Here is a 22,079-nt window from a genome sequence, read left to right on the forward strand (position 1 = left end):
AATTCTGTAATGATTCTGTTCCAAACTACTATAGGACTATTTTGCCTCTTACTTGTAAGTAGAAATGGGTACAAACCGAAATACGAACCAACGTTTGTGATGAACCGAGCCGGTTTGTGGTTCGCAAACCGGTGGTTCATCAGAGCCCATTTCTGATAAACTGCCACGAACTTTAGGCTGGTTCATTTGGTTCATTGGTTCAATGATCTATATCAGAATTCAGGAAGATGGGTGGCTACCATACAACTTGATGCCACACAACTCACCCAAGCCCAGTGGCAGCCTCCATACAACTTCTGTGACTTGGCTGGGCCTGGCAGTGGCCATCATACAACTCACTTGAGTGACTTGCTACTGCGCAACATTTGCAACTTGGCTAGACTTTTGCCAGGGAGAAACAGCCCAATCTACATACACTTGTATTTATGGAGGCTCTTGGTCTATAATGAGTCCCTGGCAGTCAGGGGTGGAGGTTACTGCCATTCCACTTCTCTCACCCCGGTGTGCTTTCATGCTACCACCTTGAAACATCTGAAAAGGGCCAATATGAAGAAATAACATTTGAATGAGATACCATTTAATCATATTTAATGTCACAATGCACAAACCAGTCATTATTGCTTTCTTTTTAGACAGCTCAGAGTTAATTTTTTAAGATAAAAATAAAAGAATTTGTGGTGCAAGTTATCCGTAGAGACAGAAAACTATTTTAACTATAACCATATGCCAGCTCAAAAAGAAGAAAACCACTAATTTACTGAGACACTTTTCAGAGCCTAGCTGTTCCAAGGAAACACAAAATGTTTATTATTTTCTTTAACTTGTCAACTTGAAGGTTAAATAGAAGTTGGGTTCAACAGAAGTAACTAAAATTGAAGCAACAGCATTCCAGAAGCAGGCATCTCTTGCTGGAAGAGGCAATTGAATCAGTTTTGTTCAACAAAAAGGCAGCCTAAGATGTTTTGATAACTGACACAGAATATCCAAAATATTCAGTGTCGACACCGTGGCTCTTCTACAGCAAGAGAAATACTTAATAATAGTTCGAGGTTCTTCAGTTTCCTCAGTTTCAGAAGCAAATAAACCTTCACGGAATAATTGCTGAGAGAGTCAGAAATGATGCACACTTCATCAAGCGTAAAGGACGTCTGTAAATTAAATCCAATATATGCCCCCCCCACCAATCCCACCCCGTTAAAATATTCAGGAGAAAAAAGACAAGCTTTTACTTACTATTTTTAAAAATGATGACGAGAAGCATGCAGAGGTATGAGTGGAGTCCCTCACCCAGGCAGGAGCCTACCGGGCAACGGCAGCTGAGGGGGAGGCCAGAGGACCCAGCCACAGGGTTCGCCTCAAAAAGGCCCATCCTGTCTGACCTCTGAGGCTGTAACAATGGCAGGAAACTGCTGACCTACACACACTGTCCCTATCACTGACTGTGTTGAGGACTGCATTGTATACCAGCTTGCTTCAGATGTTACTCATTTACTGACACTGTAATATTATGTGGAGCGACTCCAGATTGGACTAACTGGATTGGAGTAACAGGATTGCACGGTGCGTTCCCCTTTGTGTTGTTATATCCCGTGGAAAATATAACCTTTTTATGTTCTTTTCCCAAATAGCATCCTAGCCGAACAAGGTCTCCTGCAGGTGCCTCCCTGCAGGAGGCACATACATGGGCTTTCTCTGTGGTGGCCCCCTCTCTGTAGAATGGCCTGCCTGAGGAAGTCTGGAGAGCTCCCACTCTCCTGGCTTTCCGCAAACAATGCAAAACCAAATTATTCAAAAGGGCTTTTGTATTGTAGGGAGGGGTCTCAGATGCTTCACTAGAAGGGACCACGGACTTCACCACTATCTTGCCTTACGTGCTACCCATTTACTTTAAATATGTGCTCCTATACTTTAAATATGTGCTTCATGTTGACTAATGTCAATCCTAGAATTGCTTATGTTCTGTTTCAGCAGTTCTTCAACTCTGTATTGGATCCTTGCTAATGTTATATCTCTGTAAACTTGTATTTATTTACCTTACGGCATTGTTTATGGTAATGTCCTCGATACTGACTGTACTAATCTCACACTGTGTAATCTGCCTTGAGTCTCAGTGAGAAAGATGGACTATAAATTACATACATACATACATACATACATACATACATACATGCATGCATGCATGCATGCATACATACATACATACAACGGCACACATAGAGCTGCACATCCTTGATGTGTTTGTTTTTGTCCCATGCAAGTTTTGGAAGAGTGATGCATCTGTTTAAGAGGGCCTCAGTGATCTCCTTCACATCCCAATGTCTCCACAAAGTAATTACCTGTCTGTCCAGACAGGGGGAAAGGCCTGGGGCCTTCAGAAAGCAGTCGAGATCAGGACAGACTGAGGCTGACCCTTACTGCCAGAACCGGAGCTTTTGCTGCAGGGAGCTGTCTAGGACTACTGGGTTCAAGCTGGGTTCAAGATCTGTTGAACCTGCACTGGCTGAGACTTATCAAAGAATTATAAGGGAGGCACTGTCCCCACCCCTTCCTGTAGGAGGAATTACCCAATCGTACAAGGACTTGAGGAGCGGGATCTCCCTCTTGTGTGCAGCTAGAGTGGGAAAGCCACCATGCGCTGGCAGGTGTGTGCTCCTTTACTTCATTCAAGCTTGGGCCCTGGTTCTCTGCCTCCTGAACCTCTGGCTCTTGGATGTGGGGTGGTGGGGTGGTCCCAATAGGTAAGGGCAGGGTTCTTCTCCTAGACAACCTGGCAAGGGCCCTGGGGCATAATGGGGACCATGGGGGGAGGGGCTCCTTTCCCCACAAGGAATCCTCCCCTTCTGAGGATCCTTCCTTTCTCCCATCAATGGATTGGGGCAGGCTCTGACAACAATGAATTATGTTTTAGGGGGTTCAGGTGGCAGGTTATTCTCCACCCCACTGCAGGTCCATGTTACGGTGTGGTGGTGTAACTGCTTTTTCCATGACTCTTTCCTACTCTGCCCTGGTTACGTAAGAACAGTGAGATCGCATGTGAGGAGCTGACAGCCCAGCTCCTTTCCTTGACAACATCACCCGCTGCAACAGTGAGGGGCACGGCCACGGACAATCACACCATTCTTCAGTGTAAGAACCAGAACATGTGTGCTGGCCACTAGTCCTCGGAGCGGGGCATTAGGATGTTTTCTCGTTATAGCAAATGAACAACCACAGTCCCCTCAGAGCCTCTCCGTTAATATTCCTCGTACGTGACTTGATACATTTGCAAACAGCAAAAAGGAACATGGGACTTAATTAAATAGTTCTTCTTCTGATATAATCAACTATAGGGTACAAGTCCCAGATCTGATTAACTTTTATGAATCCACTGATTCAATGTGCCCTGCTCCTTGTCTAAAAATACACAATATTGAGAAGTCATACTGCAAGAATACCTGCTCAAAGATTACTTTGAGAGCTCAGCGAGTGCAAATAAAAATCCAGCTTATTTAATATTAAAAGCATGCTCTTTTGCTTTCCTGTCCCAATCTATCAAACAATTTTTAAAGTTAGATTTTACAACAGAATGAATAAAAGTAATAAAAGCGCTCAAAGGTAGTATGGTGGTATGGCTAGAGTGTCAGACTAGGATTTGGGAAACCCAGATTCAAAATCCCATTCTGCCATGAAGCTCTTTGAGGGACCTCAGGCCAGTCAGCCTTTCTCAGCCTCACCTACTTCGCATGGACATTGTGAGGATAAAAACTGAAGAAGGTAGAACCATTAAGGTTACCCTGAGCTCAGAAGAACATAAGAAGAGGCCTGGTGGGCCAGACAGATGCTGCATCGTCCAGCATTCTGCTTCACACACAGTGGCAAGCCATAGATGCAGAGGAGTTAGCCGTGTTAGTCTGTAGTAGCAGTTACTCTGGAGGACCAACAACAGGACATAGACGCCGAGGCCTTCCCCTGTTGCCTTCCGACACTTGTATCCATAGGTTTACTGCCTCTGGATATGGAGGTTCCCCTTACTAACTCTTAGCTAGTAGCCATACTCTCCATCTAATCCCATTCTAAATCAGTCTGTGCCTGTGGCCATTACGGCATCCTCTGGCAGCGAATTCCCTTTCCTGGGCGGAAGCAGAAATATATGAGGCAGACAGACAGCCTTTTGCAAACAGAAGTTATATTCAATAGAGGACTCTCAAGCCCTTTCCTCAGAGCCTGCCCCATAGAAGGGGGGCTTGTGAAACTATTTTCCAATAACACAAGCATCAAATACGTTATGAGTGAACAACTGATCCTATAACTTGTGCCCTATAACAAAGTACTTCTGTCGCACCAAATTAAACTGAGTGACCAAATTAAATGTCACTCCAGTACAGCATCACATACCACAATATTCCGGGAGCACCAGACTCCGTGTCCCTGAACATGTGTTCGTTAGTGCCAGCAACACTGCTGAGCTGCGGGAGATGTAAGCACCTGTGAGATGAGGGTGTGCCTTGACCTGGATAACCCAAGCAAGCACGATCTCGTCAGATCGCGGAAGCTAAGCAGGATCAGCCTAGGTTAGTAATTGGATGGGAGACCTCCAAAGAAGACCAGGGTTGCAGAGGCAGGCAGTGGCAAATCTCCTCTATTAATCTCTTGCCTTGAAAACCCCAGCAAGGGTTGCCATAAATCAGCTATGACTTGTGGGATCTTCCATCACTAAGAAGGGGTGTGGGAAAGGGCAGTGGGTTCCCAAGGTAGGTGGCTGAGAGACACAGATGCCTAGGATGGTTGTTAAGGCAATCCCTCTTGGCCACAGGTTCTTTCAAGAGTTCTGGTCCTAGTGAAAGCACAAGGTTATGTCCAGTTTTCTTGAAAAAGGACCGGGAGGTGGCTGAGGAGGGCGTGTTCTACCTCCCACTACAATAAGGAGTCACGAGCAGACAGAGAGGAGGAGGAGGACTGCGGTGTGGCTTAGAGTCCCTTGAGAGACATGGGATAGGATTGGTGGGGTGGGAATGGGGAAGTTGCTGCCAGTTACTACCTTCTGACCCCTTCTGTCAACTATGCATTACTGTGCTGGTACTGTGGATACAGGAGATTAGCACAAGTTTGGGGGGACAAGAATACATTTTGAACATATGCCATGTCTTTCAGGGCTGAACAAAGACCAGAATTGATAAACACTAAGTTGGCTTGTCAAGACAGCTAAGAGAGTCCATCATAGTTTCAAAAGAGTTTCAGGATCTCATAGACAAAGGTCCAGGTAGCCTGATCTTGTCAGATCTCAGAAGCTAAGCAGAGTCCACCCTGGTTAGTACTTGCTTGGGAGACCACCAAAGAAAGCCAGGGTTGTTATTATGCAGGCCTATGAGCATTTCTTGCTGTGAAAACCCTACGGGGTTGCCATAAATTGGCTGTGACTTGATGGCACGAGAGAGAGAGAGCATATTTGAACATATGGCATATCCTTAACACTACTCAGGATTGAACATGACCAGAAGCACCATGTTGGCTTGTCAAGACACCTAAGAGAGTCCATCATAATTTCAAAAGAAATTCAGGATCTCATAGCTAAAACAGGAGTTAGAATTAGCTCATAAACCAAGATGAGGAATATTCAGCATTGAAAAGGAAGGAAACAAACAGAATGGAAGATCCAGGATGTAGAAAGAAGTTATCACTCAAATTCACGGGTGGCCAGCAGAGGCACTGGGCAAGGACATCACACCTTCTCTTCAAGGCTCCTGCAAGGACCACTGACCATACTGATGCCAGATTGTATGAATCAACTCTACACATGTTCCTTATCTGTACACTTGGTCAGTCTTATCTTATGTTCTAGCCACTGAATCCATTAACAGGTTCTCCACATAATGTTGCAGCTTTCCCATAGTCAGAGGGCAGCGTATACACTTGCAGTGTATTGAAAACTGCCGATGGTAGGAATTAGCCGCTTGTGTAGTTTGTGACCTGCAAGGCACTCAGAAAGTTGAAAGCATCGTGGACTTATTCAGGTGCTCAGCAACCTTGATTCAGGGAGACAATCAGTGCAAGTTCAAGAGATATGGGAGAGTTTGTGAGATACTCTAAGAGATTCCTGATGTGAAAAAGACCTTGCAGAAATGTGATCCAAAGTCAGTGAGTTGTTTAACTCATGTTAAACAAGCTGGATTTTAGGTTCATAAACAAAGACACATTCTGTATTTTGGACTGCAGACTACACTGAATTCCCTTCACCTTGCTTTGACATGCACATTGTTATGCTATGTTGCTTTCATGAATTCCTAAAAACAACCTGTATTTTACTGAAAAACATTTTGGCTGTTGCTTTCTCAGCATGAGCCTTAGATGTAAAACATAGGTGACCTTTTTGGATTTTCTTTCCAGCTATGCCCAGAGAAGAGGATGCTGAGCAATAAAGTGCTTCCGCAAATTAGCCTTACTTTTTTTTCCTTGTTGTATTTGTTGAAAATCTCCTGGGCTCTTTCTTCACCGCCGTCGGTAAATAACATTATAATCTTGTTGCAATTAGCTCTGTAAACACTGTGGCTGTGCTGAAAGAGACACAGAAAGGCACATACTAGTTATGGTTCATCAAACAAAATAACCCAACCTGCACCTTCTAGGTACCAACAGACAACCTCCAAGTCAAATGAGAATGTACTTTGCAATCTGCATTCTCCCATATTTTCCCCAACAACAGGATAAGTTGCTAAGAAGTTACTTCCTCTCATATGACATACCTCAACTTCCACATTCAAGATTATGCTGCAATTCATTTGGAAAGTCTGGTAGTAAGAGAAAAGGAAATTCTTTGTGCTGAGAGTAGGTGAGCAGCTGGATCTTGTTAAGGTTAAAGGACCTTTACCTGATGCAAGACACTGTCTTCTGTTGTCAGGAGAAGTCTCCTTCCACCAGAGGATCTTCACTAGGTGAATGGATCCACAGAATGTAACCCTCAGTATTTATATCATAAACTGGAGATAACATAGACCTGCTACCTTGGACTGGGAAAAGTGATCCTGGTCTGCCGTGTCAGCTTTTAATTTTTTTTGTCCCTATAGGTAGTTTTTGCTGGTATAGTATTTTCCCTGCCCTGCCCTGCCCTGGATAGCCCAGGTGAGCCTGATCTCATTCAATCTCAAAAGTTAAACAGGGTAAGCCTTCGTTATTAATTGGGAGACCTCCAATGAAGACCAGGGTTGCAGAGGCAGGCGACGGCAAACCACCTCTGTCAAAATTTCTTCCACTGCTTTCCCACTTAATTGGCTCTTCAGCAGAATAGAGCCCGTCACGTTCAATACCCAGTTGTTCAGCTCACATTCCGCTGATTGATCACAAGCAAGGAGTCAAATGTTCAGATTGAGGTATCCCATTAGAATAATTACAGCACTTTCTCATAGCTGCCACTCCTCAGCATTAGGGGTGTGCAATTTGGTATTTCTGAGCCAAATATATACCTGGATAATACCTTACTGGTATTATTTGGGTATATTTGGTATACTCAGATAAATCCAGATATAGTTTAGTATGCTGAATACTGGATACCTGAATAATATGGAATGACTTGGGGGGGAATTGTCACTTTAAAGTTGGCCATTTTAAAGTTGGCTGGCTTGTTTTAGTTGGGTTTTGTTTTCCTCAAGGCAGGCAACGGGGGGGGGGGGGGGAGTGATGCAGGAGGGAAGCAGAGTAAGAGAGTGGAGGACCAATGGGATGTGGCGTGAGAGGAGATTAGTTGTTTGCCATGGTCAAGTCTCCCTTTCTATAAGGAAGCACGTATGAGATTTATTATTCCCTTTCTGGATGGTATCTCAGAACATTCGGATAAGAAAAAATTAGAGAAACTGCTGTCAAACTCAGATTTTACTGCATTACACCAGATAGCGAAATTTTGTGCTCTGGTCATCAAAGCCCATTAGAGTGTCGGCCTCCATTTCGGTTGCTTGCTTAGAACTATGCTGACTTCCTGGTTTTTACAAATTTTGATAGATATTAGGAAATTATGTTTTTAAATTGTATATACTTATATGCTTCATGTTTCAAATGGTTGTAAAATGTGCACTTAAATTTTATGGTTAACGTACTGGCTAAGTGCTGTAATAATAAAGAGAGACATGGTCAAGTCTGGCTGGCTGTGATTGTATCAGGTTGGTGGTTCTGCTGGAAGGTTGATGTTGGTACTTGATTCTGTTCTACCATGTTACCAAATTGGCCCTGGGTTCTGTCTGGTTTCTGTGAGCGACACTGCTTCTGTTGGGCTTACCACAATGCCTCTTGCTTCACTTGGTTCTGCTGGGATTCTCTGGTTTGGTGTTGGTTCTGTTGAGCTTTGTTGGTTTAGCTTCCATTTGGGACTGTCTGTTGGCTAGCTGTTTGGAGTTTGATTAAAGTTTCTTTGTCCTGAAAATCCCTGGAATTCCCCACCCCAAAACAATGGAGAGTTTTGGGGGCACCTTGTTCAGAGGCCCACACCTTGCTCCAATCTTCTTAAAACTTGGGAGGGGGTGGGTTGAAGATTATTCTTCTATTATATTACCAAATAAAGTTGAATAACAAAGTTCTAAACCATGATATGAGATAAAAAATGTAAGTAGAAATAAAAAATGCATGGAGGTTCCAACATGAAATATATTGCTTGGGGACTGGATCTTATGAAAGAAATGAAAGGAAAAAATTGCCTCATAAATACTGTAAATCAGCTGCCATAATATTTCTTTGATATGAACTCTACAGTGACATCATAGAAGCTCCATAAACATGGACGAGACCAGGGCTTTTTTTCAGGGGGAACGCGGTGGAATGGAGTTCCGGAACCTCTTGAAAATGGTCACATGACTGGTGGCCCCGCCCCCTGATCTCCAGACAGAGGGGAGTTTAGATTGCTCTCCGAATGGGCATTCTAAACTCCCCTCTGTCTGGAGATCAGGGGGCGGGGCCACCAGTCATGTGACTATTTTCTCCGAGGGTAACACACTGAGTTCCACCACCTCTTTCCCCAGAAAACAAAGCCCTGGACGAGACTAAGGGTAAAGGTCCTGCCCGGCTAGCATCTGGCTTGTAAGTTGTAACCTATTACTCTGTTTAGCAAATTTAGTCACAGTGGCTAGTTTCTGCCATTCACATTTGGAAGACTAAGGCTGGAAGAAGGCTTCAAACTTAACTAAGCAGAGCAGCAGGCAACAGTGCAACACTTTAAAATTAGCTTCTTGTTTGTGTAAACAGAATGGATTTGAGGCTATGTTAAATGGAAGCGAAACATGCCTACATACAGACTTTTGTTCCAGATGCAATTACAGGAAGTTCAAACAGTATCTTGAAAATGGCTCAGTGGTTAAGTGACAAGCCCTGACTGATAGCAAGGTTCAGATTTACTATATTTGCATCCACACCGATATTTTACTACTGAAGCGCCTGCTGACTAAGCTGCTGATACACTCCAGTTTGCACAGCAACGTTTCAATAGTAAACGACTGTCGGAAGACCCAGAAGATGCTTACTGTTGCTTCCGATCATGTCCTAAGAAAGACGGTGCAAAACGGTTCAAGGTTAATAGGAAACAGCGTATCTTTTTCAAGGCAGGAGGAACTGAGTCGAGTAAGTTTGTCTTTTTCAAAAGCAGTGGAGCTGACACATGCCAGACTCCATGCAAAGGAAATCGGGACCATCACTACTTTCCCTCCCTATCTGAGGACTAAGTTGAAGGGAACAGCTATCATCTATGCTCCACTGAAGCGGAAACGGGGGACAGTAATGAAGCTAAGTGTGTAACAGTTCAGCTGCTAAAATTGATAGCTACTAAGTGCAAAAGCAACGTAACATGATGATTTTATATATAATATAATATAATATAATATAATATAATATAATATAATATAATATAATATAATATAATATAATATAATATAATATAATATAATATAATATAATATAATATAATATAATATAGATAAAGGAGCTCCGTGGAGCAGAGTGGTAAGCTGAAGTACTGCAGTCCAGGCTCTGCTCTCAACCTGAGTTCGATCCTGGCGGAAGCCGGGTTCAGGTAGCCGGCTCAAGGTTGACTCAGCCTTCCATCCTTCTGAGGTTGGTAAAATGAGTACCCAGTTTCCTGGGGGTAAAGTGTAGATGACTGGGGAAGGCAATGACAAACCACCCCGTAACAAAAGTCTGCCAAGAAAACGTTGTGATGTGACGTCCCCCACCATGGGTCAGTAATCACTCGGTGCTTGCACAGGGGACTACCTTTACATATCTCTCTCTTTCTCTAATCTATCTATCTATCTATCTATCTATCTATCTATCTATCTATCTATCTATCTATCTATCTATCTATCTATCTATCTATCTATCTTAAAAAACAGAAAAAAATGTTTATATTAACTCAGCAGAGGTAGAGGAGAAAGTATAGGGATATGGGGTGTATGCATATACACTGCCCCCCATATATACCTATACTCTCTCTTTCATATATGGCTTTCATTAATACATACGAGTATGTGTGCAGTGTACTCTGTTTTTAAAAAATAAATGGTCCTGACCTATAAAGATACAGTTACCTCTCTTATTTCCGTGGTGTTTTCTGTATTTGAGCCCTACCATTTTGGATAACCACAGAAAACCTCTGGGATATCCTTTTTTTCTGAACAGCTTCCCCGCTGGATCCTATGAATTCATCCTCCTAACGCTGGAGTCTTCCTCATGTATCTCCTGCTCGCTGAGGGGCGACTAAAGGGAACCTCCATATTGAAAAGCAATAAGCTTCTGAATGCCGCTCCTAGGAAGTAACGTGAGAGAGGCCAGGCCTCTATACCCTGGTTGCTGGCACTCCATGGCAACTGGTTTGGTGTAGTGGTTAAGAGCGGCAAGTCTCTAATCTGGAGAGCCGGGTTTGATTCCCCACTCCTCCACTTGAAGCCATCTGGGTGACCTTGGGCCAGTCACAGCTCTCTCAGAGCTCTCTCAGCCCCACCCACCTCACAGGGGGATTGTTGTTGTGGGGATAATAATGACATACTTTGTAAACCGCTCAGAGTGGGTATTAAGTTGCCCTGAAGGGCAGTATATAAATCGAATGTTGTCATCATCAACATGTGCAAAATAGGATTCTGGACTAGAAGGATGACCAGTCTAATATATTTATTTTATTGGAAATAATTCATGCCGGTGTCATGGCCCAGTCTGAGAGTGAGGTCTCCTCTGGAGGAGAGGAGCCTCGTGTAGCCAGCCAGGACTCCTCAGGAGAAGAGGAGCCCTGTGTAGCCAGCCCTAGCCCTGATTCAGCAGAAGCCAGCAATCAGGAGCAACAGCTGCTGGCTGATCAGAGCTTACAGCCAGCAGCTGAGGCACCAGCACCCTCTAGCTCCTACACCACAGGGGAAGCTCAGCCAGGGACTTCTACAGGTGCAGCGCAGCCAAGAGCCTCCACCCCCCCAGATTCACCCACGCCCAAGGAACACCGCAGGCAGCGCCAGAGACTGGAACTGCAGGAGAGACGGCGCAGTGCTCGCCTCTTGAGCCAACACCAGCTGCTGGAGAGTGACAATGAGTAGTGGCAGGATAGAGCCCCAGCAGCTGGCTGAAAACCACGCCTGGCTATAAGAGCCAGTCTGGAGGAACTGCTGGGCGTGGAAGCAATGTGTCTACTGCCTGTAACCACTCCGTGTTTTGTGAACCTTGCCTGTGCCTGCTTTTGGACCTGACACTATCGGTGACTGACCTTGGACTGTGCCTGACCTTGCTTTTGGACTCTGGACTCACTCCTGGCTTTATCTCGTGCTCTGACCACCGGTTTGACTTGGCTTTTGCTCTTGGAACTCCCCTTTGACTTTGGCCTTAAGGTTTGGACTTGAACCACCCTGCTTGGGCTGGCCCAGCCCGTGACAGCCCCACTCTTAATCCACAGGATTTAAAGTGGCTTACATAAATTTAAAAACAAGTTCAATATTGCATCAGCATAAAAATGCAAACAGAAGGAGGCAGGCCATAAACTCCCCTCATGGGCTACTGAAAGCAGCTCGAAAGCTGAGCAAGCCTCACAGCCCAGGCACATTTCATCATGGCTTGTGCCTACGTATTATTTATTTATATTCCTCCTTTCTCTGCAATGGGAACCCACAGGGGATTCCCTTTTCTCCTCTCCTCCATTTTATCCTCTGCCCTAGTAGGTTCAGCTTCACAGGTCTGTGATTGGGTCTTGGAGATGGGCAGATGACCATGAAAAACAAAGTCTTTTCAGTGGTTGCCCCTTTGCCTTTCATTTGGTACTGTTGAGAACTTCTTTGTTCCCAAAAGCTGCTTTAAGCCTAACATGTTTTTACCTGTTGCATTGAAGCTTGCTTTATATTATGTTGTACTTGATATTTTTAGTAACTGTACACCACCTCGGACAATACTAGTAGAGAGCTGGTCTATATCCTTTTGTTTTCTCTTTTATCTCTTCTAATTTCCTCCAATTCAAGGCGACTAACAAAAATGTTTTGTTCAGCGGAAAATATCTTGTTCAGAGGAAAATATGCCATTACAAATGAATCCAAATCTGCCAGAACAGGTTATGCTCCAATGACAGGATCTCTGGAATAAAACTGCCTTACGGGGCTTCCTGGATGTGGCAAGTGAAGGTGCCCTTTGCACCAACTCCTGACAGACTGTCCCAGATGGGGGCAGTCTTAGTAATTCTGGGGCCCAGGGCAAAAGTCCAGGATAGGCCCCCGGAATTACTGCCCCCCCCCCAGGGTAGCCCTCACCATGTGCAAGGTGGGAGGATGAAGGTGGCTGCCAAGCTGGCTGTTGCCTGAGCTCTGAAGAAGGCACCTGCTTGGGCCAGCTGCCCAGCTTTGGTCTGAGCTCCTATTGATAGGTATATTAAATAAATATATAAACAGGAAAGGGCATTTTCTTGTTTGCTAGGAAGTTTTTAAGATTGCAAATCATAGATTGCAAAACATATGAATACAGTCTGAAATGGTACAATCCATGGGGAAAAAATTATGACGCATATCAATTGGCCCTAAGAATTTTGCTCTTTTTACATTCAAGTGCCAAAACTGTTGTTGGGAAGAAGGCAGAAAAGGAGACACTGGACTGATTTCTTTTTCTTTAATCATAAATACAGCATAACATTGTTCTGTACCTTTTCACTTAAAGGTTCAGCAAAACTTGTCAAAGATTCTTCCATTGTATAATCTATACAGCGAGATGGCACAATATAAAAATACCTGAGAATATGACCATCCTGTCTAATACATCAAATTTACAAATTCCCCTGGGGTTGCAGTTGACGATCTCTCTCTCTCTCTCGTAAAATTGTTTCGGAATTCCAAATTTCCATGGGCCATAAATTACTAATGCATTCTTTCTTAAAAAAATACTGCACATCATTTGTGATCATTATCTTTTGAGGTAGTCGGAATATTTCTATGATCTGGGATCAGAAGATTACAAACTATTTGCCCCTCTCTCTTCCTTGAATAACTATTCGCACCAGACGTAAGCATCCCTGGCCACTCAGATTCTGGGGTCCAAGCAGCCTCCTGACTCCCTGCTATCCCCTCTACCTACGTGATCCAGTTCTTCCATCTCTCCTTGTACAGCAAGGGCAGGAGGGAGGCAGGGAGAGGAGTGCGCAGGCCTTGCACAGGGAGCGGAGGAGCATCTTTTTTACACAGGGCGTGGGACTGTATCAAAAACCAAAAGCTTTCAAGACAGGCCAAAAACAGTCTGCTCCTTTTATTGGGTGCCCTACTTTTGTCAGAGTATTTCCAAAGACCCTGACAAGGATTCAAAAATGCTGAAACTTTATGTCAAAATCTAACCCCAGAGTGAGTATCTGTATCTAATACTTCAGAACACAAACTAAATAGCAAACTACACAGGACTTTTGTAACTGGAACTCCATATTAATTTTGGGAAGAAATATCAGTAAAACTAATATAGTATGTATAGATTATAGAGTAATTAGGGCTTAGAGTAAGGATTGCTATGTAGGGATGCTTGAGTGTCTAATATAGGATATGTTAAGTAATAAAGGGGGTAGAGGGTTGGAAAGCTGTTGGAAGTCAAGAAGGAGGGGGGGGGAAAGGGTGGGCGTTAGGTTAGATTCAATCAGATAGGGTTTAATTGAAATATTGTTTGAAATTATGCTCACCAATAAAATGTTTTTTTTTAAAAAAACTGGAACTCCAGATGGTTATTTGGCCCCTCAAAATCAATGCTGGGATGTATAAAAGAGGGCTGCACCAATGCAGAATCAATGGAGAGAAGGCGGCAGGGGGGGGGAGATGAAGTGGTAAGAAACGAAATTTTATTTAACTCATACAACTTCATCAGAAGATCTCTAAGGCAGCTGTCTCTTACATGTGTTCCCACTGTCTTTCAGTGAGATTAGATTTCTTTTCCTTTTGCCCCAAAAAAGCAGCCATGGAGAACACAAAAGGATCTCCCGGGGCAAATTAAACATCTGATGTCCCAGTCATGGCACCAAAGCAGCTCGAGTTTTTTGGCCCTTAACCTAGTGCTCCAAATATTGCCGTGGTCTTGGCATTGTAGTTCCTGACGTTTCGCCAGCAGCTGTGGCTGGCATCTTCAGAGGTGTAGCACCAAAAAGACAGAGATCTCTCAGTGTCACCAAGACACTGATCATGACACTGAGAGATCTCTGTCTTTTTGGTGCTACACCTCTGAAGATGCCAGCCACAGCTGCTGGCAAAACGTCAGGAACTACAATGCCAAGACCACGGCAATACAGCCCGGAAAACCCACAACAACCATCGTTCTCCGGCCGTGAAAGCCTTCGACAATACATCTAGTGCTCCAAACTCTAGCCAGGTACAAGGCACTTTAACAACAACAACAACAACAACTGCACTTATATACCGCTCTTCTAGAGAGATTAGTGCTCCACTCAGAGCAGTGAACAAAGTTTTTAAGAAACTATTTGCCTAGAAAAGAAGGACGCCTCTTCAAGAAGGGCAAAAATGAAATCACAAAAGGCCTGCAGGTGACTGAGAGGCAATGGCCTCCTCCTCCAGGGATCACTGCTCAGAATTAAACTGACCTGCTCCTGTAAAAGGTTCCAGACCAGCTTTTGCTCAGGACCCAGAACAGCGGGTAGAAGGGACTCACAGGCAAACTTCTCCCTTTTCAAATTTACCAATTCACTTTCAGGGGCTTTATTAAACACGCACACACATATTCCTGTTCGCACTTTACAGTGTATTTAGAAAGCCATTCCCCCCCCCCCCCCGGCAAGTACAGAACATAACACCCTCGCAACATGTAAAGATGACAAAAACAGCTGGCAACAACGCTGTTGGTACATTTTCTTTTATGACTATGCATTTAGTGATGCTTGAAACAATTTGGATTTAGTGGGAATTGAAAATGCTGTTCTTAAGGCAAGAAGGTACGTGTGTATTTTTATCTTACTGCTATGGATGCAATCAGGCAGCTCTGTCAGCAGACAAGCAATTCCTTTTATGGAGCAGGGGGGCAATGACTGCCACTGAATCCCTGCTCTGCTACAGACCCCTGTCCCCCCCCCCCATGCTGCTCCTCAGCAGCCTCTGATCCCCAGGAATAAAATTTCCGGGGCTCGGTGGGCTGCAGCAGGAGGGGGTAGTGAGAAACTTCCACTCTGCATAGTCCATGGATGCCCTTAGGTTGGTAACGCTCCTTGGAATTCACCAGAGCTGGATTCAATATTAGCAAGCTCTAACTGTTCCCACCTTGCCCGTGATTGATTTACTGCATCTTTTTTATGAACTGGACAGCTGCAATCCTTGTAAACCATGTAATCTCTTAGTTTCCCCCAACTGCCCTGAATGCACTTCAAAGCCATTTGTTTTTATTCGTACAGAAGACTTTGTGGGAGTACTAAGCGCACACCAGCGCTTCAAATGGCCGAAGCCACTCACACACCCATCTTTTTGGCTTACGTAAGCTACTCTTCTTCTGTTGTTTTATCGCTCTGAAGCAATTGTGCTCAGCCTTGACAACATGTTGTGGGGTTCTATCCATCACTTTTGACTGCAACTCTCTCAGCTCTTCATCTTCATTATTTCTTAACTCCCAAAATGGTAGTCAATAAAAGTGGCAAAGTGCTAAAAGCAGGCAGCGGCTGCCCCGTGGCCCTTGATATCCACCAGCTATTCACAAAGGTGCCATCTCATTTGAAAGAATGAAGAGAGCTGAACAGAGCTGTGAATGACTCCCTAAACAGACCTCTCCTCCCATTGGTACTGATGCAAAGTTGTCATTAAAGAAGGCAAATCAGTCTAGAATGGAGGCCTTTAATCTTTCCAGGCCCAGCACTTGTGCATTTAACCCCCAGATGCTACCAGGGACCACTGAAGAGCAAGCACATGACTTCAGAGCCATGGAGCAGGAAGAGGCTCTGAACCAGATGGTGCTGGAAAAGAATCTGCCCTGCTGCTGAGCAACCGTGCTTGGCTGCCCTGCTGCTCTTCTCAGAGCTCATGTGAAAAGAAGCAGGAGACGTGGCGAGAGCAGGTCCTTCCAAAACGCAACAACCAAAACAATGGCAACTCTGTAGGGGCCAGCGACCTAGCAGGTGGGGCTGGATGGCCACCGAAGGTACGAGACGGTGGAAGGCGTATGTGTTTGTTCTCTTAAATCTACTGACGTTAAGAAGAGTATCCTGCACATGGCAGAAATGACCAAACAGCATATTGCGGAGAATCAGAGAGCAACTGGGTTAGATGCGAGTACCCTTGGGGTTTCACTGATATATATCAGGGTTCCACCATGTGGTGCTCTTGGGCGCCGGGGCAGCCACCAGTACTTCTTTTGGCACCTTTTGCCAAATGTGTCAGCAAATGGGCGGGCCCATCGTAAGGCACAGCTTGTAATTGGCTGTCCTCATTCAAATGAAAGGGTTTTCCGTTCCCCCCTCAGGGTTTCCTTCTCCCCAGGAGGTGTGAGGAATCCCATTTGAGTCCACCTCTTGAAGCAGCCATTTTTTATTTGGCTCTACCTCATGAGGCAATCATTTTTGGTGGGGATCACCACCCTCTCTCAAAATCCCAAAGCTGCCCACAGGCTCAGAAAGATTGGGGGCCCCTGGCCCTACTGCAAACATAAACCCATATGAACAACAGACATGTTCTTAAGTTTCTTCAGATGTGGCCCAGGGGAGCTATTGCCCTGTCAGGACTTCCTGGCACATCTATATGGGTACTTAGGGATGGGGTTCCTCTGTTGTTCCTACTTGTCATATGTGCCACAGGAAATATCACTGTAACGCTGGAGCATCCAATGCCAACTCCACAGAGAACCAGTAGGATGCCTGGTGTTGGATTTGCTGGGGGTTCAATGTCATTCTCTCTCACCCTACTCTCTCTTATGTGGCAATAAATAAATAAACACTCGAGCAAAGGATTAGAATGTTCGATGTGACTGTAACTCTGTGGCGAGACTGAGAGAAGGTGCTTAGCATTGAAAGGGAAGACCCTCAAAGGCACCATAGGGGCAAAGGTGCTTCCACAGACCTTAAAGCTCAGTAGAAATTAACCCGTTAGGATGCATCAGCTTACAAAAGAGCTTGGTGAAAATGATCTTTCTCAGTATGAGCGATGCATCCAAAGTGAAAAGGGTTTTATTGCTCACAGATCACACAAGTATCTTAGAAGTTGCAACTTTTTAAAACTTACATTTAGCAGCTGTTCAAAGGCATAGCTGAAGCCTTTCTTATAATCGGTGATTCCTTTGGCGGAGATTTTATAGACGGCTTCTTTCAACTTCTTTTTGTTCCTCACGTTAGCTTGCACAAGGTGGTTGAAGCAACTGACATTCTGAGCATTTTCATTGAACTGGGGATCAGAGAGAGAGAAAAAATTCCGTTATACATTAGGGCTGTCATTTTTCAAACCTTGAACAGCTGACCCCCAACTCATGAGGAGTCACAAACTTAAGCCATCATGGAATATCCATGTTTAGAGGCAGTGTGCCTCTGGTTGAAGTGGACAGCTACAGCCTTTTGCCCTGAGCTCCCCCCTCCCCAGGCAACTGGTTGGCTGCTATGGACAGCAGGATGCTTGTCAGATCCAAGAAGGCTCTTTTTGCACAGTGGAAACATCACGTGAAATCCTGGCTTGATTAAATTATCTATAGTGCACATGACTGTCAGCACACAGGTCGTTGTACTGGTTATGGTCCTTCAAACCAGGATCTGATACCAAAGTTACTGTGCAAATCCTAAACACAATTACACCCTTCTAAGTCCATTGATGTCAATAGGCTTAGAATGGTGCATCTGTGTTTAGAATTGCACCATGAGTTTAAACTATGGTTTCTTGAGATGTGTCCATGAGACATCCTGGTTTGCTCTCCAGCACTGCTGTAAGGAGTCGGCCCCAGCTTCTTCCATATTTAATAGATGTTTGATAGCTGCCTGTGATATAAAAATCACAAGGCCCCTGGATTAATGCAGCCTGGTCTGCAGTCTGAGAATTCCAGCCAGCGTTGCTGAGTCCTGCCTGGGAGATTAAGGCATGAACTGAGGACTGAGGTGATTTGATTTACTGCCTCCTCAGCTGCAGGCGTGAGCTGTGATAAGAAAAGGTCTCGGTGAGTCATCACACTTAACACATTCCAATACCCTCCTTCCATGATGAAATCTTCACCCTAAGATCAAGGATCAGTCAATCAGCACTGATAAGTTTAATTTGTTTCTGGGAACATGCATTTTCATATCTAAATTCATCAAACCAGCTCTGGGGAGATTCATTAGCAAACTGCCCCCTTGTGAGGCAGCAGGAGAGACTTTGCATTTCCTTTCACACACCCCGGCAGCAAGTAATCAAACCTTTGTAATTCCCAGAGACTGACCTTTATGGTCTTTGTTCCAACGGCTGAGAGGGCTCCTCACCCTCAGGACACGTTTTGCCGTATAAGAACCAGGGTTCTTACCCCATTCAAACTGTGCACGCTTACTGGATCCAAGTGCTGCTCCCTTAGGGCCACTTCCCTAAGTCTCTCTCTGGCCAAAAACGCTAGACATTTGAAGCTCTCTTCCTCCACAGACTGCTCTACTCTCTGAGATTGGTAAATATACTTCCCCCCTCCCTCACTCTATTCCAATTTCTGGCTAGCTTCATAGGACTCTCTGACTGTCTGTGTGTCTGTCTGTGTGAACCAACCATTATTAATTGCCTCTTGTGTGTATGTTGTTTTTTCCTCTTTAAATAAAAATACTCTTTGAAAGCACCAAGTCTCATCTGCTACCTTGGGGAAAGGGCCCCATAAATACTGGTGGAATTATCCTGCAGTTACCCCTCTTGTAGAGCCTTCCTCCTTGCTGCTAATTCCTCCCACTTACTTGCAAGGAGCCCTATTCCTGGTAACAGTGCCCTTCTCAGCTGCTAATAAAAGTAATGAATTGTTGAGACAAACCAGGAGTTGTGTGACTGTCTAGCCATTTTCTGTTTTTTCGACGTCTTTTCTGGGAATGCACTTTTCTCAGAAAAGGTGCCAAAAAATGGAAGCCAAACAGCCTGCAACCATTTTGAAAATGGAGACATCTGGATTCCTGGGGAAAAGCCGCCAGTGTTCTGTGAGTTGGCTGTCCCTATAAGGGTGTGTGGAAACGGCCTCTGTGAGCTGAATCCGTTTCACAGTCTGTCTCATGTTAACTTAAACCCTGGCTTGTGTGATATCTGAACCTATTTTTATGTCCTTATGGGGGAGTGGGCTGCCACTCAAGGAAAAAAACCCCAATGCTGTCTTGGTCTCAAGGAATGTGTCACTTGAATTCTGACCAGCATCTGCTATTTGAGTTCGAGTATCAGCTGCATAGATTTTGTGAAAAGAATGCACAAATTAACCCTTGCTCACGATACCTCTCCTTGTCACTAACCAAGCTGGCTACTCTTATACAACAAGTCTCCTTTTCTATTAGATAAAACAAGCAGGTAACATGTTCCATACTTGATAAATCAGTCTATCCTGAAGGTGAGAGAATGGCTGGCAACCACAGGTAGTAGGGAACAAACATTATTCAGGGCTATATTTAATTAATCTGAGTGGCAATAAACTACCGAGGGAACTATTTTTTGCGTAAAAGCCTTCTGGCTTGGCCCTCAAACAGTCTATCCTTTTCTCTAGTGGTAATAATATTACAGCTAAAATAATGCTCTGCCCAAGCCACCTTGACAGTGCAACATCTGTCACTAAGGAGAGTTTGGTGTTTGTCATACAGCTTGAACTCTACATCGTGTTGTTGAAAAGTAAGCCTTTTCCACATAATTTACTCCCTTGACTATGTCCAGGTAAAGTGGAATTTGATGAGGAAATTTTTTATTTGTGTGGCATAAATGTTCTACTGGGGTGCAATGCTGCCATGATTCTTTTAAAAAAGATCCGTTCTCTTGTGTTCTCATGACAAATCAGATGCATGGAAGAGTATCAAGATCTGTCTGAGTAAAAGAACCTGAGTGTGGACCAGTAGAGAGAACTCAGTGGTGGATGACTGCTAACTGGAGTCTCTGTGGGTTCAGAGAGCCTAGCAAAACGCCAGAATCACTGAACAGGATAAGGAAGAATGATCTAACTTCCCTATGTTTTTGCAAGTTAGCAGTGCACTTATTATTTTTTTATTTTATCGTATTTATATTCCGCGCTCCCTGCAAGCAGGCTCAGGGCGTCCATTAAATTTGCCATCCGTTTGCAACTACCTGCAAAGATACTGATTACCACTCTATTCCTGCCCTTTATGGAAGGCTTTCAGGGAACTGTGCATGCTATTTTACCCTCTCAAAATTCAAAAGGCAATTTTTCCATGCCATGCACTGATCCTCATGACTATGTGAGGCTCTGGATCAATGCCTGGAATACTCTTGTTTGTAAATCACTGAAGCGGTTATACCTTTTCTATATTACGAAGCAAGCGTTACCATGGATTTTACCACTGTGTCTCTCTCTATGGATATAGATATGTATTTAATAACCCTCGCCATTTAATAAAACTCATAATACACTCAGACCAGAAGCTGTGCAGTTTCATAGTTGATGCAAGTAATTCTTTGAAATTCTCCCTTTATACCAATGGGTTCCAAGATGGAGCAGAGACCCATGTTAGCCTCCGAATGCAAGAAATTATTTTTTTTTAAAACAATACCGATTTTCTTCTTCCTTATCTGGAGTTCCAAAACATCCCTCTTTCTTCCCCAAACATTTCAAGTATGAGAGAAAACATTAACACTGCAGTCATGCAAAAATCTATTAGGAAAGCAGAATTTGAGTCCAGTGGCACCTTAGACATCAACAACGTTTTCAGAGTGTAAGTTTTCAAGAGTCAGAGCTCGTTTCTTCAGTGTACTGGAGAATGTTCCAGACGTTGCTCCAAAGCCTCCCTTCTTCCATCACAAATTGATTTGTCTGTGTGTTATGTGCCATCAAGTTGCCTCCAGCCTATGGCGACCCTATGAATGAAAGATCTCCAAAACGTCCTATCATTAACAGACTTGCTCAGATCTTGCAAACTGGAGGACGTGGCTTCTTTTACTGAGTCAAACTATCTCGTTTTAGGTCTTCCTCTTTTCCTACTGCCTTCTACTTTTCCTAGCATTAGTGACTTTTCCAGAGAATCTTGTCTTCTCATAGTGTGACCAAAGTACGATAGCCTCAGTTTTGTTATTTTAGCTTCTAGGGAGAATTCAGGCTTAATTTGATCTAGTACCCACTTATTTGTCTTTTGGGCTGTCCATGGTACCCGCAAAACTCTCCTCCAGCACCACATTTCAAATGAATCAATTTTCTTCCTGTCAGCTTTCTTCAATGTCCATCTTTCACATCCATACATTGTAATGGTGAATGAATACCATTGTTTGAATCATCTTGTTCTTGGTTCCCAGAGAGACATCTTTATCTTTAAGGATCTACTTTAAGTCTCAATCTCCTGATTTTCTTGTTGCAGTCTCCCTGTTGGACAATTTCAGTTTCCTCATTGTCAACTTTAAAATTGTGTAACTCCTCAGTAGTTATTACTTTTGTCTTCTTTTTATTTTTATAATTTTATTTAAAAGAAAAAAAATATGGTAAAGTAAGTACATAGTAAAAAGATTATACAGATTCTAGATTAGACATTA

The 22,079-nt window shown here is 43.9% G+C and overlaps 1 protein-coding gene across 2 annotated transcripts in view; it reads right to left on the reverse strand.

Annotated features, from left to right (window-relative positions):
• CACNA2D1 (calcium voltage-gated channel auxiliary subunit alpha2delta 1) overlaps positions 1 to 22,079 on the reverse strand; it is a 565,021-nt gene that overhangs the window by 102,266 nt on the left and 440,676 nt on the right. For both annotated transcript variants that reach the window (XM_054989047.1, XM_054989046.1), the window contains exons 11-12: positions 17,646 to 17,804; positions 6,420 to 6,530 (exon numbers count right to left, since the gene is read on the reverse strand). In XM_054989047.1, the coding sequence (XP_054845022.1) occupies positions 6,420 to 6,530; positions 17,646 to 17,804 (270 nt within the window). The remainder of the gene's footprint in view (positions 1 to 6,419; positions 6,531 to 17,645; positions 17,805 to 22,079) is intronic.

This window comes from Eublepharis macularius, chromosome 9, assembly GCF_028583425.1.
Source record: "Eublepharis macularius isolate TG4126 chromosome 9, MPM_Emac_v1.0, whole genome shotgun sequence".
In the NCBI taxonomy this organism is placed as follows: Eukaryota; Metazoa; Chordata; class Lepidosauria; order Squamata; family Eublepharidae; genus Eublepharis; species Eublepharis macularius.